Source organism: Habropoda laboriosa, unplaced genomic scaffold (assembly GCF_001263275.1).
Source record: "Habropoda laboriosa isolate 0110345459 unplaced genomic scaffold, ASM126327v1 scaffold5, whole genome shotgun sequence".
NCBI classification, from domain to species: domain Eukaryota; kingdom Metazoa; phylum Arthropoda; class Insecta; order Hymenoptera; family Apidae; genus Habropoda; species Habropoda laboriosa.
In genome coordinates, this window is record NW_017100161.1 from 4,089,358 (window position 1) to 4,103,321 (window position 13,964).

The following is a 13,964-nucleotide window of genomic DNA, read 5'->3' on the forward strand; positions in this document are numbered from 1 at the left end:
GCCAGCCTGTCCCTCTAGCGTGTCGGTCCTCGCTTCGAGCGTTCGTTTACCGAAATTGCTTTCCGCACCCTGCTTCGTCTACGCCTCGTTTTCATTTCGTACGCCTTCCCGAGTTACCCCCGCGGTATTTATTCCGCGCGCGAAAATACATTTCTCAAAGCGTCCGGAAGTGTGGAGCGCGTCATCGACTTGCTCGTAAAAAGGAGAGAATAAAAGTGGCTGGCTGTATAGGGAGCCGTGGGGGTGAACGTTTCGAATGCACCGACGTTTTCGATACACTTTTACATCGAATCGACGCCGCTATTTCTCCGCGAATTCGTCATGCACGCTGTTCCACTCGAACGAAAATTCCAGGGAGAAATATTGTCGAAGGACGATGGCTTTTCGGGGGAATTACAATTGCTAATTTAACTAATTTCGCTCGTATTGGAGAAACGGTCAGGCGTGCGTGAAAGATAAATACGGTGTTATTCTTCTCCCTTTTCGGGAACATTGAAAAATTAATTGGACACTTGAAGGTCCGTCCTTGTCAAAATGAGACATTCGCAATTTTACAAAAATTCATTTTTATGCCACTGAAGTGTGATTAAGAAATACTTATTTTTTGGAAAGATTGCTAATAAAGTTGGAGGATTTAAAAAAAAATCTGCGCAAGTGACGTTTTACCGTGATAGAGAGAGAGAAAAGGGGGATTTTACTCTAATAGTCCACAACAAAGACATCGAGTGCAAACACAAAAGAGGATCATCGGGTGAGCCAGGATTAAACAAACGATTACACGGTCGTTTTTGTCGCCGACAGCGAAACATCGCTGCAGGAGAATGACTCGTCAAAGAAAAAAGTGCACCGGCAGAGAGATACGGAGGGATTCTGCGCTAATCACGGGACTCGTTGGTGCAAGTAATCGGACTAGCGAGCGTTAAAATTGTGCACGGCGCTCTTTTATCATGGCTAGCCGGACGCGTCTCTTCGCTTGCCCCGTTATCTTCACCAAACCATCATCGTCGCAGCCGGAACGCGCAATGTTTTGGATGAACGCTTACCGAAATTGCTGCCTGTTACACTCTTTTGTTTCCCAACCACGCATATTTCTCTCCTCTCTTCCCACTGTCCGCATCCATGACTAAATTTTCCCCCATTTTTTATTTTTCACTCTCGTTTCCTTCCCTTTTTTCTCTTTCTTCGTGGAAAATCGTTCCTCCGTTCTCCCTCGAACGTTTAAAATTCTGCGGTTTCGGCGATAGTGTGTGTGATCGTAGGAAAAATATGGTTTCCAACAAGTTTCGTTTTCACGGGTGGAAAAAATTAAAAAGAAAAAGAAAGAATTTATTCTGCAACATGGTTCCTGTAGTTTGTCTAGGCTACTAGGCTAACAATCGGAGTAATATTATTAGCCGTCCAGATGTAGACTGAAGTAACAGTGAATGACTTGTATAATCTCGGTTAAACACCTTACGGTATAACAGGATTCTCAGCGAGGAATTATTGTAATACTTAGCCGAAGTGAGCGTGCCAGTGTTATCTACGTGAACAGGAACAAATACGAGGAAACCATAAACGGGGAACGACCTGTCGTCGTCGAATACGAATGCATTCTATCGTTTCTGGATAAAGAACATCGGCTCTTTCTATAACGGGAAATCCGTGTTCTCCGTTGTGCGATAGGGATCGTTGTAACGGGGTAGCTTATCGATATTGATGCTCGACAGACTTTCAAATATTTAGACGAATCCGCGTTCTCAATTATCTGGAACATTCCCTTGTGGAATCTATCGGAAATTTTCTCAGATACGTCTTCTGCGAACTCGGATCATTTAAATTTAAACCTCCGTGTCACTCGTATTTAGGTGAAACGTGAGTTTCTGTAATAGTGTATTTTTTATAAAGTCTTACTCAAAGCTATAAAATTGTATATTTTTTTCGTAGAATGATATTTTAGATAATGAAAAATATAATAAAAAAGAAACAAGTGTTGTACAGTATTAACGAAAGCACTCGTCGTTTTTCTTGGTTCAGAGAAAGTTCCCCTAAATTCGCTGCCTCGATCGAAATTAATCGAAGAGAAGCTGGATCCTCGCAAAATTCACCACGAATTAAAAATCTCTCGCTCGCCGTATATACTTTTCGATAAAGATTCCAGGACAAGTGTAATAGAATAGAAGGAGACAGTCATTCGTTAAAATAACGCCCCATTGTCTGAAATACTCTTCCGTCATCGCGAATTCCGTTCCATAGAACGAGCGCGCAGTTCGAATTCCTCTGACAAATGAAAGACCGCGGACTATAATGAACGATCGTGCCGTACCTATCGAAGAACGTGTCGAAGACACGAATGTACTCGATCTATCCGCGCGTTCCACCAGACACGCCGGACGTTTCGTCGTCGTTGTAGCGGAATTGAATATCACGAGCCGTAGTCGGCTCTTGTCGATAGGCTGCTCGCACGCCTTGGCATATTTCCAAATGCCGGCTAAATGCCAGCCAGCTGTCATTAGCATTGCAAAGCGCGCGAAACCCTCTCGATGGATCGTGAATAACGCGAGGCTCGTACGAATAATAGCCCATGGGACACTCCAGTGTTCCACTGTCCGCTGGATTTTTATGAATTTCTGTGAACTTCAATCGACTACTTGGACTCTATTCTCCGCGAAATTTTTTCCATATATTTCCCGGGGAAATTGAACGGAGCTCGTAGAATTGATCGAATTTATTTGTGAATCGAAGATTTAAGGCTTTCACGACAATAATTATCATTATTATCGGGGCTTTCGGGTGTAAGTTCTGTCCTTATGGAAAGAGCATTCCATAATCTTGGAATACGCCTATTTCTGATTTATAAAGCTAAGGGAATTTATACTTCTCTCGTTCTTTCCTAATTTCAAACACTCTTCTCTCGCACCTCTAACACTAGAAATTCGATCTTTCTCTCAGTCTCACTCGCTGCAGACATTCATACGAAATTCCAATTCCTGCAGAGTAGATTGCATCTGTCGATATCCAGTTCTAACAGGATCTAAAGATAGCCTTCATTAGAATCCTCCGTTTCGTCTCACCTTACTAATTGTCCCTAATAAACTTATTTACAAGAATCTCTACCCCACTTCGAGAAAAAGGCGATACCTGAAGCTTGATGAAGCATTCTCCGAATTCACGGCGTAGAATCGGCTCCTTGAAGTGGCGCACAGAGAGGCCGAGGCTCTCTGGATTGTCGACGGTGTAACTAAGTTAGTTTCTGCTCCCTAATGGGGCATTTCGACGCGATCCTAAATCCTGGCCCACGATATTACGGTCCTTCCAAGCTGGCTTAATTGAACCGAACGAGAAGTAATTGCCAGGAATAACCGGCGACCAGGCGAGCCTGGATACTACATCTGTTTCCAGTATTCGCTACCAGAACCTTCGTTAAAAATTTCTCGTTCTCTCTAGAGAAAGAAAAAAGACAAAAAATACGGAAAACCTACGCTGTCCCGGTAAAAGCACGAAAATAGAAAAATATTAATTTCTATTAAAAATAATCTCGTTACCTCGCGTTTCTGCAAATGAATACCTGTTAAGAGGAACACTCGACACGGTTGCCGTGCAATAGACGTTGAAGAACGCTGGTTCAGAGACGCTGGTTTGTACGAGTAAACGCAAAAGGCTTCGCAGTTACAATGGGTTAACGTTGCCGGTTTGCGCGTAATTAACGACTTAATTGCGATCGTTCGCTTGAAGAGACCCGCCTAGCTATGTCAGCATGAAATATGATTACGTGCGTGTAAACGAGATTTCCTGGTCGTTGAGTCGAAGTGGAAAAACGCGGTAGGATCAAGCTAGACGCGTGTACCTAGCGGGTAAATGATACTGTTTTGTCGAGAGACGAGAGGAACGTTTACGACAAACAGCACTCGTCGATTCCCGTTAATTACATGCTTGTGCATAAACCGTGCGACTGCTCTCTCCCCGGTTGCTTCTAATTGTTCACCAAAGTCGCGGGATACTTGAGAGCTTCCAAACTGCTTCGCGAATTTGGTTCACGAGGGAGAAATGCCGAACCAAATTCCTACGTGGAGTTGGTGATCGTAGGTCTTCGGCTGATTATAGATTGATTTGACTACTTAGAATTTCTTGCGTCTCGAATAACAATGACTCGAATTCTTTTGGCCAGTCAGATGTAAAGATACTTGTTTGGTGAATTAGAATTTATTTAGAGTGACCTATTTTATGGAAATAAATGAACATCTTAACACTTTCCAATTAACCAATTAACACTTTCTGAAATTTCTTTTTTCTCCGTAAATAATAATTAATTCCTAGAATTTTTTCGATCAGTCGACCAGTCGATTTCTCTGGCAAATTATAATTTATTTAGAGTAATAGGTTGCCTATTTTACGGAGATAAATCCACCGAAATAAACGAACAACCATCCAAATTTTCGTCGAATTAACACTTGCCGAAATAACATTCATACTCAACTAAACTATAACAAACGTAGCAGAGTCTATCTGTGGTAAATCAACTGACACGTCGTCAGCGACACGCAAGCAGAATTATTCTACGAACATTCATCTGGTAGCTGGCTGTCTGACCGTAGTCGGTCTTTTCTACTTACACGGCGATCCCTCACTGTCACCGTTCACACGCAAACTTTCCCCTCTTCTACGTATAAACGACTAATTACCCAATCTACCAACTACATCCCGTTACACACCCAGGAGACTTCCGAAATTATTCTGTCCGCAACTAGAATTTCTACCTGAAATTTTAACCTGCCAATTTGAACCGCGAAACAAAACGTCCGGTGTGATAATCCAACTGACCGTAATCCCAATCTCGATACAACTTTTACACACGCTGCGATATTCCGTTGTTTCTACACACATCGCTCGCGGTGTAACGAAGCGTGAATGATGTATGAAAATCTACAGCGTGAAGAAAGAAGCTGAGACGTGTGATAAATCCTGATGCAATCAGCGCCGCTAACGACAGGAATTACGAAACGGTGAAACAAAGTTGACGACGTCTACTAATTAAGCTATCACGGATGAATCGCGCTGTTTCTTCCTTTTCTCTTCCGGTCTGGTTACGCGAGAGATCGTTTCCGAGTGGGAAACGAAGCTGGAAAGACGAAGCCTGATAAATTGCCGCGAGTCACGTTAAACGTGCGCGAAAAAGCGAACATCGCCGTCAAGGGACTACAGTGGGGGAGAAACGTTCGTTAACTCTCTGTTTACCCGTTCACTCTGGCCAGAGGCGTTTGTTTTTTGCCACGAAAACACTTGTTACGTATCGCGCCCGCTCGGACGTGGAACTTTTCTTCGTTCCTGCGCGAATTTAGATCGTGTTACGTGGCGCGCGCGGATGTGTGTAGCCCGGGAGGTGGAAGAGGGAACGAGGTTCGCTTGGTTCACCATCGTCGGGCGAAATTCACCGGACTCGTGGAAATTTTTGGTAAAGTTGGCTCAAAAGGAATGGCTGAAACTTCGTCCACCGGTTTTTTCCTCGGAACCTTCCACGGCGGGCACCGCGATCTAAATGAGTGCAGGAAAATGAGAGATGGACGATAGAGGATGCAGATATCGGTGAAAAGTTTGGAGAAGCTGAAAGGTTTGACGAATTTGTTAAATAATCTATCGAAGGAAATTGCTGAATTTAACAAACATTGTTGGGACATTCAATGTTGGAAGAATAGAGAGGTTACGGATTATTTTTCTCGTAAATTGCTGATAATTCTCATAAATACGTTGCGACTGAATTGCATGTCGCACGTTCAAAACGGCCATTGCAGCGCCGGGTTGACAAATAACGAGCATAAAGCGAAAGCGAAAAAATACGCGAAAAACGTATTCGCGTTGAAATAACGTGTTTGTGTATTTGTATCGGAATATAAAGCCTCTCTAAAATCAAACACGTCTGTGTAAAAGTTTTTCAAGTAGTTTCACAGTTGGAAGAATACTCGTTAAACATTTAACATTCTGTCTCGCGAAAGAAAACAAAGTGGATCGGGGTAATTAAATGACCATGCAAGGGTATTCAGGATAATCCAGTCAGGCTGGTCCAGTTATTACCCTTTTAATCCGACGCTTGTGCCGGCAGAAGTTAACAAGCATTCTTGGCCAAAACGGCAAAAGTTCTCCGTCCTTGGGACGCAACTTAGATCCAACTTGCACGCTTGAAACTGGAACAGAGGCCATCCATTAATTTACGAACGCGCCGCGTTGTCCCGTCCGCTGTTTCATACCGCTATTCCCAGTTCCGGTTTCCACGATTTAAACCCTCGTCTCTTACTCTCCGAAGAAGACCTTTCTTCATTTTTATTACATATCACGCCTCTTCGCTTATTCCTCCATCAATTTCGGATTAAATGGATCTTTCATGTAGAACTCGAACGATAAATTAAATTTGAAATTCGGAAATTTCACTTTTCCTGGATTAAACAGGAAATTCGAAAATTTCACGGAGATATTGGAATCGACGAATTAAAGTGCCTCTGAGATAAGTGGAAAATTCGAAAATTTTACCGAGGTACGAGAGTCGATAAATTCCAATGTCTCTGAAGTTAATACAAAATTCGGAAATTTTACTCTTTCAGGAAAACAAAATACTGGAAATTTAGAGTACCCTCTATTAAAAATATTCGAACGAAAGGACCGTTGATTTAACGAGAAAATTCCATCGAAAAAGCGTAAGAGCTTCTCGTGAAACTCTGGATGTGGACAGAAATGATGCTAATGGTAATCCAATAATTTTTCACGTGAACCGCTGTTTACCAATGCTATCGGAAAATGCACTTCCTCCGAATTCGCGATATTTGTTCGGAACTTAATTAGCGACGGCGTATTGTACGGCGCGCGTTCGTTCGATACGCCTGGAATTATTATTAATCGACAAATGGGTCGCGGGAGGATACCGCTAATCTCGATGTCTCGAAATTGAAACGTTGGAAATGGTTGCATATGGTTATGATGCAAGTCCGCGATCGCGACAATCCCTCGAGACGGATAATCGCGTCGAATGAGCTAATTCGTTCGAATTAGTGAACCATAAAGCTGGTCTATAGAGTCGTGAGAAACTTGGGGATGTAAAGCAGTGACGTTTTTCTCAGAACTTCTTTCGACTCGTCAATTTTAGTCACGTTCCGAGAGAAGCAAACTTGTCTTTCTTGCTTCCAATTAATAACAAACTTTGAATTAAATCTACCGAGAATTTTTAAGTCCGACCAATTCCTTTTTTCTACTTCTCTTCAAAGTTTCTTTCATACACAGGGTGTCTCGGAAGATGTAGTACCTGCGAGCAAGTTGTCATTCTTACAAATTTCATTTTCTCGAAAACGACGATCGAATAGTGTAAGGAACACGGAAAACTTTTTTGGAAAGAGAATCTGTTATCGCGTCACAGCGTCGACGAGTATTTCCGCGACGATAGTATGACGCGGACTTCGAACTGGTTTCCTTTTAGTGGATTCCAGTGAAGTCTTTCGAAGTATGCAATTGGATAGTGGACTGTATGAATTTTTGATTGTATCAAACACAATATTGAACAACGATATAGGTTTATTATAACTAGTTTAACGAGATATGTACAATACTGATGTCTGTGTCGAATGTATATCGAACGGTATGATGTGTTACGAAAATAATAATAACCTTTGAGTGTCTGTGCGTGTCAATTTATAAATTCTGTGTGTGCTCTGATTTGCTGTCTAAAAATGTAGTGGAGGTGGTCGAGATGTGTCCATTGGTGTTCCAATATTCTGGGGGTAGCTGAGGTGTCGAGAAGGTAGGGAGATTGTTGCTAAAAAATGTTTGTTATATTGCAGGGAATCCCTACTGTTTCCTGGTCGGTCGCTAAGTTGGCCGCTTCTGGTAGCCAGATGGGAGGGTTTTGGTAATTGTGCTGTTGGAAATTAAATTTGCAGGCCGTGTCGACTAATCCCTCGCCTTGCCTGCCTTGAAGTGTTTTATGACCGAACAGAATCTACAACGCATTTTATTATTTACGCTAACGATGAAAAAAAGAAACAGACAGAAAACAGACGTTTACAGACACAGACTATTGCACGATTTGTACAGACAGACTGACTCGCTTTTGTTGCTCGCCTCTTATTTATACAGAGCGTCTCAGCTGATTTTGTCATCTTGATTTTCTCGCTATTATTACTCAAAGCGAAATGTGTTTCAGATGAAAGTGAAACTTTTCCACTCGTGAAAGAATTAACAGCACCAGAATATGCCCCCTTCGACACCGTTTAAATTTCATCTGAAACATTTTCCGCTATGAGTAATAATAACGAGAAAATCAATATGTCAAAATCAGCTGAGATACCTTGCATAATATGTACGTAGATGTTTCGGCAAAGTTCTCGGTTATTCCAAAGAAACAAAAGTGAATATGTTTATATATCTTTCGCGGTTCGAGAAATTTCCCGAAAGCTCTCGAAAGAAATAGAAAAATATTTTTCATTAATTTCTTCAGCAAGATTCATACTCCTCACGTTGCTACCACATTTCACGGAGACACCCTACTTCTACCAACCAGTTTCCCAACGAAACTTTCCTATTTTTTTATACATTCTTATCAGTCCCATTTCCCCGGGATTCGACGCATCCAGCAGAAATATCTGCTACGAACAAACGTCAGATGCAGAGGCTGTGAAACTTTCTGATCCCTCTTGGAATCCTCGAAGAAGCCGCGCGGCGCCTTCGCCATCGATCGAGCTCGTATTTATGAAGCCTCCGATACGTCAGAATTCTCCCCCTCGCGATTTTACTGTCGACGTTCATGATACATCCTCGGTGAATCGTGTCTATATTATCCTATCGTCTACGATAACCGCATTTTGCAACAGATAATATTCCCGGGTAACCTCATAATTTCCCCTTACCGGCGACTCGTCTGACGTCTCGATCCTCTTTACGAAGGTCCCGCCGTGGGGGAGAATAACGAGGGAAACCGAACGATAATTGTTTACGGTCGGTAAGAACGCGTGTACACGCGATAGAATTTCCACGTAACGAGATTATTTCACTTGTCTCGAGAAATAAAGATAGAGAGGAAAATTCGAAAAAAAATCTACTTGTTCGATACGACAGAACCGTTCTCCGCTCGTTTCTTCTCGCCCTTTCAACACGAGGAACTTCGTGAAAATGAAAATCTAATAACGCTCGTCGTTGGGTAACAGCAGAAAAGAGAATCGACCCATAATCCTCAGGAAATTCCGTGGAAATTATTGCCACTCGATAAGTACTAGCTGGTCTTTTTCTGTTCTTTATTTAATCGATTTCACTCGTTCCACGATATTAAGAGAACTTCTTCAATTCCCTTCTTACGCTGGTTGAAGCTCCGGTATCCCTTATTCCACGGTGAATTCATAGAACGAGAGAGAGAGAGAGAGGGGCTGTTTCGTTTTAAACGCTCGTAAAGCAGAATACGCATAATCGACGCTGAGAATGGGTGGAAATAGGAGAATCTTCATAGTGTCGTAGGTTTTTCACGGGGGTATAAAATTGTGCTGCGGTGATATTTCAAGTATTTTGCGAGGTGTGAATAAAATTTGACATAGAAGAGTTTCGTTGAATGAATTAACGCCTCCGTCACTGGTTCGCATCTTTCGCACAATACACAGGCCGGGGAAACTGGTAAATTGCAGTTATGCATCATTCGCGCCGTGCCTTTCGCCCTTTCTTATCCCCGCGGAATCAACGCGATTGCTTTACAAACTTGGTATAGATCAAATTATGAATTTGATAAAGTAAAAACTAATAGAAATGCCTTTTGACAGCTTCCGCGAACAAATAAATCGTCAATTTTCTCAATTAAAATCTCCTGATTGAGAAGAAAGAAATCTTTTATTCCCCAAAGATAAAATTGCGAACTCGCCGAGTTAAAAACCAATAGGAATACTTTGCGACAACTTTCGATAAAGAAAAACCAATCGTAAATTTTCCTTATTGAAAAGAAAGAAGTCATTTATTCTCCAAAGATAAAATTGCTAATTCGTCGAGTTAAAAACCAATGGGAATACTTTGTGACAATTATCCGTAAAAGAAACAAAAATCATAAGTCCTCCCAGTTGAAAAAGTATAATCTAGTGTCTTTCAAAGAGCATAAAAGAATATAAAACTTATTTATTTATCCTTCCTCGTGTCCTAGAAATCACAGAAACAGTACAAGCCACAGAACCGCTGTTTCCTTCGACTTTATTCGCGTTGAAGCCGCGCGATATCGTCTGAAAAGGCTGGCAAGAAGGAGTTAAGAATTTGCTCGCTTAAAAAGTCGTTATTGCAACTGATCCTTCAACGACGGAGGTCGTTAGGCCGGCTTTCCAACGCGCGGCGAATCCGAGCGGAAGCTGGCCAGGACGCTTGATCCGTGTTTCCGCTCTCCTCCAGTCCCGCGTGAAAATATTTTGAGAACGTGCCGGACGACCGGGCTCCGGCTCGCGCCTCCTCGTCCTCGGGATCGTGGGGCGCATAAATTTGAGAAACGAGTCGAGCAGCTTTGGCCCCCGTACACTTTTTAATCTCTTCCCCTGGTCCTCGTCGTTCATTTTGCACCTTGAGGGCCACTGACCGGGATGCAAATGTGCAATTATGATTCAGCGATCGTGAAAAGATCTTTTCGAACTTCTTTCCGCTGACAGTAGTTCCTTTTTTACCCTTTGTGTCCCTTTTTTCTATCTTCGTCGGTGAATCTCGGGCGAAAATTTGATTGGACCTCACTTCGACTTTGAGAAGTTGGGAATTTTTAGAAGACGAATGGTACGGTGTTTGGAAAATAAGGTTAAGTTTAGAGCGAAGAATTTTCTCTGCGATTTCCAGGTGGAGATGAAGGGCATTTCTGGTCCCATTGAGTTCAAAGAAGGCCGCAGGATACAGTTCAAGCTTGATCTGCTGAAGCTCAAGCAACATTCGTTAGTTAAGGTATATATCCCGTTTTTTCTCTTAATGGAAATATTGTAATTCTCTCGTAGGTGTTGTCAAAATCGTTGGAAAATTGAAACAGGTCGGTGAGTGGCGTCCAGGCGCCGGCGTCAACGTGACGGACACCGCGGCCTTTTTCGAGCCAGGCTCGGCGAATGTCACTCTGCTTGTCATCACGATACTGGTGAGTCCCAATTATTCATCTTTCGCAGCTTCCAAATTCATTCATTCCTGTATCGATACCGCGTGGAAGGCAATATCGAAGTCGCGACTATTTCTACCTCGACGACAAATAAATACGTCTTCGTGTCTTTCGTTCGAATCTCTTCTCGCGAGATATATTCACTTACGAGATAAACAGACTTTGGACGAAGACATATACGTATCTATCGACGGAAGCAACAGCGCCGGATAAATTTGTCGAACGTGACTCTCGAAACGATCCGTTTGATCGCGTCGTGGAGGATTAGAACGACTGACTAAATTATTGACCAGTTCAGAGCGAGTAATTTCAGGCAGATACGAGCGATAACACGTCCCCAAAGACTTGGACAACGAAGATCCAGAATGTACAGCATCCGCGTTCCGTGGAACGATATTTACGGGCCACACCGTTGCGAAGTAATAAACAGCGATTGCGTCGTCCGCGTAATGGAATCTCGTACTTTATGTCCGGTATCCGTTGTACATAACTCACCGTACGGGATCTAGGGAATAGGGGTTAAAACGGTATAAAATCTCGGCGTTTTCACATTTCGATAAAATCGACCGCTGCATCGACGAGTCGTGAAATTGTTAACGATCGAATATGTACGCTCGAGTAAGAGTCGCCTATAGCCTGGTTCGAAGAAAGCGACGCTCAAGGTCAGTGGAAGACAGATTGAGACACGAAAACGTGATACTATTCTTTAGACACTAAACGTCAAATTTCTTTTTCAATAACACGGTCGTTTTATAGAAATAAAAGAAATTGTCTATAGCATGTAACGTCGTCGTTCGAACGAATATCGATCGTTCGTCGAGGCTACCTACAACCGTGTCGGATTCCTACCGTTTCGAAAAGCCTCTCGAGAGCGATTAGGGTGCAGGTCGAACGGGGAAGCATGTATCGTCCAGATCTGACAGCGTGTTCCGTTGTTTGCATGGCGGCCCCCGTTGCGGCACAGGAAATTCCGTACGTGATGATGCACTACGAAAAAAACTACACGGGGAACGCGCGATTTTACGGTTTTTGCGTGGACCTACTGGAGGCGGTGGCGAGGGAGGTCGGCTTCTCTTACCGGTTGGAGCTGGTACCGGACAGGAAGTACGGCGCGAAAGACCCGGAAACCGGGGAGTGGAACGGCATCGTCAGAGAACTCATGCGACATGTATGATTTGGTTTGTTTAATTTTTCTCATCTCACTTGGTTCTTCACCAAAACTATATACCAACCCTAATTAACTCACGTAGGTAACTATAGAGAGACACAACGTATCACAAATATTCTCTAGACACATCTCTAATCTTTCCTAATTAGATCACTTTCTATTTTTCTTTTTATATCGACACAATTTTTTTATATCGACACAAAAAACAGCACCTTACGATCAGTAGACATTAGGCTAGACACACGAACACTGTACATATTCGGCAGATTTAGATGGCACTTGGTAGAGTCCAAAGACAATTTAGGTGGTTGCTGAGATAGATGATACGAGTAGTCGAGGTAAATAGAGTCCCACAGGAACACTTGGCGAGAAACGTGAGATACACTTTAACCCTCGATAGAATTCAAGGATGAGATATACTTGTTAACACTACTGACCTACTGAGAAAGACTGCGCGATACGCGAGGGTGACAGTTCTGTTACAGTGTACACAGTGGAACATTTATCCGCACCACTCGAGATATCCTGATTAAAATCACCTCTGATCAGGAAGATACGGCGAACAGAATCGCAACGATAGCAAGGAAAAGTGAACGCACTTTTTTCCCCCCATTCATCCAGACACTTTTGCACCGTGTCACTCGTTACAAGCTGTTTTCGTCCACCGTGCTCGATATTCAAATATAGACGACTTCATCTAACGACGATCCTCGACTCGTCGTTTACCTAGAACTGACCACTTCTAAATCATCCTGATCGATCACCTCGCGCGACTTGTCACCGCGTCTGCCCGAAGAGCCGAAGGTAAATCACGACGCCGCGCGTTAATTACTCGCGGGTGTCTGCACGGCGCGTAATAAAGCCCATAAATCGAGTCCATGGAATCACGGGCTGCTAATTGACGCACATCAACGTGGAATATAGAGAAAACGACGAGTAATACTCCTTCTTTTTTCACCCAAATAAATGTGACACCGGGTCATAGGTGTCCCGTAAAAATCGAGGAAAGTTTCTCTAAATTTTGATCGACGCGTAAATCGTACTTCGTATCAATCAATCGTCGATATCTTAACAACATTGTTATCAGCTCAGGAAATTTTTAGCTTCTCTCTGTTCCTCTTTCTAGGCCCGTTCGTTCCCACAACTCGACGTATTTAACAGAATCCGCCGACACACGTGACTAATTTGCAATCGTAAATGTCTGACGTGCAAGCACGCCTTGAGCTTTCCCCTCTGCGTAAACACACCTCTCCGAGAGGGAGTTAAATTAAACTTAAATAAACTGGATTGCTAATTACTCAGTGGTAAACCGCGGTTCGAACGACAAGATTGACGAATTTCCTCGACGAGTCAACGTACACGTGTCTCGAGTGTAACCTTTATTCGCGGATTTCTTTGAGGAAATAGGATTTCCATGTTGCCACGAATTCCCAGGGATATCGTATTCGTATAAGAGTCAGAGAATGTGAACCATGAAGACGTAAATCCTTCTGCGGCAGGCTTGGAAACCCTCTTCCACGAGATCGTTCACCTATTCCACGTTCTTGCTGCGAGGTTCTCGCATTGTCCCGAGGGAACGTTCGCGGTAATAGTCTATCGAGTTCTAATCCATTTAGCTGGTAATCAGCATCGAGCGCCTTGGAGAGCGTACACTCGCGGTAAATATCGATCAGAGCGTTCGGTGACTTGATA

General features: G+C 43.0%; 1 protein-coding gene across 1 annotated transcript in view; it reads left to right on the forward strand.

The window, feature by feature from the left end:
- LOC108578057 (glutamate receptor ionotropic, kainate 2-like) overlaps positions 1–13,964 on the forward strand; it is an 80,727-nt gene that overhangs the window by 48,964 nt on the left and 17,799 nt on the right. The window contains exons 7-9 of the mRNA XM_017941315.1: positions 10,801–10,902; positions 10,985–11,086; positions 12,069–12,272. Coding sequence (XP_017796804.1) covers positions 10,801–10,902; positions 10,985–11,086; positions 12,069–12,272 — 408 coding nt within the window. The remainder of the gene's footprint in view (positions 1–10,800; positions 10,903–10,984; positions 11,087–12,068; positions 12,273–13,964) is intronic.